This window comes from Arachis stenosperma, chromosome 8 (assembly GCF_014773155.1).
Source record: "Arachis stenosperma cultivar V10309 chromosome 8, arast.V10309.gnm1.PFL2, whole genome shotgun sequence".
Taxonomy (NCBI): Eukaryota; Viridiplantae; Streptophyta; class Magnoliopsida; order Fabales; family Fabaceae; genus Arachis; species Arachis stenosperma.
In genome coordinates this window covers 54,504,976-54,510,066 of record NC_080384.1, presented here as the reverse complement: position 1 = coordinate 54,510,066, position 5,091 = coordinate 54,504,976, and the positions used below count along the sequence as shown (strand labels likewise).

The following is a 5,091-nucleotide window of genomic DNA, read 5'->3' as shown; positions in this document are numbered from 1 at the left end:
TATCAAAAATCAGGATTAACATGCAGCACATACATAGATCTGAGATTCCATCAACTTCACATGATTCAACAAGTTACTCGTTGCAACTCTTGGATACAGTGCCTAAATTTTCAAATAAGGATGCAATTAATTAGCTACAAATGAGGTTCCAGAGACAATAAAAATATATATTTTACTGATGTATTATTAATTATATGTAACTCCACGAAGTAATATCGATTTTATTAAACTTTTTTTACTCTAAAGTATATTAAAGTACATGAGAAATATTAGATGAATAAGTTATAACTAAGCTCAACCAAAATATTTTTCCTTTTTGTTAGGTGTCTCTTTTTTCTTCAATTAGTTTTTATTGTGTTAATAAATTATTTAATTAACTTAATTGAACTTAGTTAACAAAATGACTTAGCATGACCGTTTAATACACCTTAAAAGTTAAAACCTGTGCAAACTTTTAAAAAAAAAAAAAAACAGAGCTTTTCTTTTCAAAATGAGTTCAAATGCTATTTATTTGTAATCGATGAGAGCCACGTGTATTTTACTTTAAATTTATACTTGTATTTATTCATACAAGTTCATTCATGATCATGAAAAACATACTAATTTTTTTAAGATTCTTAAATATCATATTAAAAATAATTATATTCGGTATACATCAAAATTAATTATTAATATAAAATACACATTAAAAATAAATTAAACTATACATATATTTATATAAAAATAGATAATAACTTATTTTAATATACAAATAATATTTTTATATTAAAAATATAAACATTTGTAGTATAAACGTTGGACAAACTCATACCCATTGACCATTGAAAGAGTTGGTAACTTTTATTTTTATTTTTGTTTCATCAATTTTAAAACAATATCCAAGCAATGAATCATGGATTGTTTGAGAGATAGATTCTTGGTGAGTCCAAATACTAATGACAGGCTAATATGTAGCATTACTAAATAATTAGAGCCATTAATTAACACAGAGATTGCTCTATCTATGTACCTGTAACTGCAAGTAACTAATTCTAACCATGAATAACCGTTTTTCCCTCCCAAAAGAATAGTAATATTCCTTTCTCTCTTTTCTCTCTTGATTGAAGTTGGAAAATTAAGCATGTCAAAGGTGGTGGTTTATCTCTTGATAGCCACCGCCATATTGGGCTTCATAGTCTTTTCACCATGTAACCCTAACGAGGAACCCAATGCTCGCCTTAACCGGAGGCTAGGGTTTATGCTACAAGATCGAGCACCGCACTTTGATCCTCTCATGGTGAAGATCAAGACGCATCCTCCTCGGAGTTTAGACAACAGCTCATCAGTCAAGGATGTTGCGGACACCTACCAGTATCTGACGTCGGCCGGAAGATTGAACACGACGCTGCGATTGATTATCTTGTTTCCGTTGCTGGATCGAGAGCCCAAGGATGGTGCCGTTAGTTTCAATGAGTTGCAGGCTTGGATCACGCAACGTGCCATGGAGAGGTTGGATTATGTCACGCAGGCTGAGTTGGATTCCAAAGACATGGATCAAGATTCAGCTCTCTCTTTCCGAGAGTATTTGCCTAATTTTTCTCAGAACGATATAGGTATCTTTCTTTTCATCTTTTTTGTCCGTGCAGTTATAAAATCATTCAAATCGAACACGTTTAATTATCTAATGGTTCTGAATTATTAACTTCATAAGAAGATAACTGCTCATAATTTTTTATCGATTATGTCCCTGAGTTATGACAGAAAGTTTATTTATGCCCCCTAAGTCATTAGATAATTTGATGATTTAACTAAATTTTCATCTAATAGCTATTAACTATCAACTTCATGTGAAGTCGACTGCACCTGAATTTCTATCTAAAATAATAATATTGCCCTCAAATTCGTAGTGTCATTGTGGTTGCAATCAACACTAAATCATTAAATTTTGTTTGTTATGTATTCACAATAAAGAATCTACTTTTTATGCAAAATTTTATGCTCACAAAACTTAATGTTCTACGAGACGATTGCAATTATAAAATAATCATAACCATGTATGATCACGTTCATGTATATGTGCTATGAGACTCATAAAAAGAGTTCACACTTGAAATTTTTTTTTTACATGTTAGATCTCTCACCACAATAGTTAGATTTTGTAGTGATAGTTCTGTTAAGATTTTGTAGTTGGTTATGTATAATGTGACTGTTGTTGCAATTTAAAATATGAAAGTTTTTACTATCATTTGGTTCTTAGTAATCAGGCAAAACAGAGAGAATAAGTTAAAGATATGAATATATATGACTTGTAATGATAATTTTAAAAATGTGAGAGATCTAAGTCAAGACCTCAAAGGTTGATCATTTAATTGTGTATTTTACTGCTTTATAATAACTTGTTGTAGATATGAACATTACCAATGACTTATATAAATTGAAAATAAGTTTAAGAATGCAATTTTTTATGAAACAGAGAAAAGAGAGATGGGGCATGGTGAAGCAGGATGGTGGATGGAGAAATTTAATACTGCAGATATTGATCACAATGCAGTTCTCAACTTCACAGAGCTTAGAGAGTAATATATATTTCATTATTTCTCCTTTTTTTTCATCTTTCATTATTTCAATATTCTTTTATGTGTTACACCATTTGAAATTCATGTATTGCAGCTTTTTGCACCCTGAAGATAGTGAAAATCAAAATATGTTGAAATGGTTGTTACGAGATAGACTTAAGTAAGCATTCTTATTTCTTACCATCTTAATTTTCAATTTGATTTTTAAAATTATCAGTTTTCATCAAACTAGTTTTTTATTTCAAAAATAACTAAATTGGTTCTCAAATTGACAAATTATAAAATTAATTAACTAAAAGAAATTTAATTCACCAATTTAGGACATCTATGTTTTAACCATATTTTGTTGTTGTTGGAGATGCTGCACTGACGAATTAAAGTCTTAATGTGAAAATTCAGGTGCAGTTAACTTCACGTGAAGTTGATATTTGAGAGCCATTAGATGAAAATTTAGTCAAATCAGTCAAATTATCTAACGGCTCTCAGGTATCAACTTCACGTAAAGTCAACTTCACCTGAGTTTTCATCAAATATTAATCACTACTTATAATTTTAGAGACTAATTTGATTATTTTCAAAAGTCAAAAACCGTTTTAATAATAAACTTAAAAGACTCAATTGAACATTATCTCATTTAAATTTTTTTTATGAAAGAGAAACAAAAATAATAATTTTGAAGACAGCTTCAACAACAAAAATAAAATAATATATGAGAATAATTAAATCATTTTACTTAAATTATTATCTAAGGATTATCAACTATCGTGTTTATCTAAAGACATTTTCATATAATGAGTAGTTATGATACTTTATAATGAATACTTATACAATTTTATGTGAAGATAATAAATAAGAACTGCTAGATGATACTTAATTAAATTATCATTTAATCATTTTTAACTAAAAAAAATGATGTTTTATTTGAATACAGGCGAATTGATGATGGAACCGATGGGAAACTTGATTTCAAAGAATTTGAAGACCATGTATATGTGACATACGAAAGTTATATGGACTTTGAAAGTAATGGAACGAATGTACCCAATGCAAAGGACAAGTTTTCTGAGCTTGATGTGAATAAGGACCAGTACGTCTTTATGTTTTTCATCTTATTTAATATTAATATATCTATAATATATATTTGGTCTTTATGAAATTCTTGGTTTTTAATTACTCTACTAATAATTAAAGTTATCCTTATCATTATATATTTGGCAGATTCTTGTCACCGGAAGAATTAATACCAATACTCCCTTATCTCTACCCAGGAGAGCTAGCTTATGCTAGATATTACACCTACTATTTAATGAATGAGGTTAGTTTTTTTATTTTTTTATGAATTATACAATAGAAATTATGGAAACATTGAAATAACTTGTGCATTTTTAAAATAATTTAATTTTGATTTACGGTCAATATAAATATTCAATCATGTAAAATTATATTAATAAAAATAATTATTTTTTATATTAATTATATAGATAATTATCTAAAAAAATAAATTAAATTAAAATAATAATATAAAATATTTTACATGATTTATATGATCTTTTAGTTTCTAGAATAACAAGAAAAACCGTTTATTTACTTATTTATTTTGAATATTCAAAATTATTATGTTGTTGGCTTTGATTGATGTAGGCTGATGACAATAAAGATGGAAAATTATCACTGGAAGAAATGCTTGATCATGAATTTATTTTCTACAGCACAGTTCATGCTGATGGCCATTCGGAAAGTGATGATGAACATGATGAGCTTTGAAGTTAAATGTTTTAAAAACAAGGTTACAAGTGTACTTAAATAGTTTTTTTTTTTAATTTTGTAAAGTATGCGATTCAATTCAATGCTTTTTTCTTTTCCTATTCTTTTAAAGAAGACACAAACCAAAACTAATCAATAAGTTTTGGCATTAAAATTGAACCACCTACAATTTTAGAAGAGGCATATTGAATTCAAACCAATTCACAATTGTTTCGCTTGAATTTTGTTTGATTTTGATAGGAATATGATCAAATTTTGTATCAAATGATTTTAATTTAAAGAACAGATATGATTTATTTAAAAAGATAGTTCGATTATAGAATCAGTTTTGCATATGGTGAGAAAATAATAAAATTCTCAATATTATTAATAATAGTTATAACCAAATGCTTAACATGAACCGATATAGAACAGAAATTAAATAACTTCACAAATTAAAATTTAAAAGAAAACAATGAAGAAACTAAGTTTAAAAATGATAATTTTAAAATGACTTCTAACCTTAAAAATAATTTTAATTAAAAATATCAAAAATAATTTTAATTTTGATCAAAGACGTTATGAACGAAAAAAAATATTTAATTTTTTTATTAATTATCTTGATTTAATGCGTTAAGGTGTGCATCACTTCACAATATAAGACAACGTAGTTAAAAAATAATGGACGTGAGTTATTAAACTCCGCAATTAAATACTCCTAGGGTAGAATTTTAGTATTTTTCTATATTTGTTTTGTGTACCAAATTTGTTTGTAGCCTTTCTTTTAGTTAGA

The 5,091-nt window shown here is 27.3% G+C and overlaps 1 protein-coding gene across 2 annotated transcripts; it reads left to right on the top strand.

Annotated features, from left to right (window-relative positions):
* The first annotated feature begins 941 nt into the window (after positions 1-941).
* On the top strand, positions 942-4,476 carry LOC130946840 (uncharacterized). 2 transcript variants are annotated; one of them, XM_057875712.1, is made up of 6 exons: positions 942-1,592; positions 2,453-2,555; positions 2,650-2,715; positions 3,487-3,642; positions 3,774-3,870; positions 4,197-4,476. In XM_057875712.1, the coding sequence occupies exons 1-6, from the start codon at positions 1,121-1,123 to the stop codon at positions 4,317-4,319; spliced, it is 1,017 nt and encodes a 338-aa protein (XP_057731695.1). In that variant the 5' UTR covers positions 942-1,120; the 3' UTR covers positions 4,320-4,476. The 2 variants fall into 2 exon arrangements, with proteins under 2 accessions (XP_057731695.1, XP_057731696.1); XM_057875713.1 differs by lacking the exon at positions 2,650-2,715.
* The last annotated feature ends 615 nt before the right edge of the window (positions 4,477-5,091 follow it).

Excerpts from the sequence above, each read along its gene's own strand:
- LOC130946840 (XM_057875712.1), top strand. The coding sequence starts at position 1,121 with ATGTCAAAGGTGGTGGTTTATCTCTTGATAGCCACCGCCATATTGGGC. Across the intron at positions 2,556-2,649 it reads AACTTCACAGAGCTTAGAGA|CTTTTTGCACCCTGAAGATA; the intron begins GTAATATATATT and ends CATGTATTGCAG. Across the intron at positions 3,643-3,773 it reads CTTGATGTGAATAAGGACCA|ATTCTTGTCACCGGAAGAAT; the intron begins GTACGTCTTTAT and ends TATATTTGGCAG.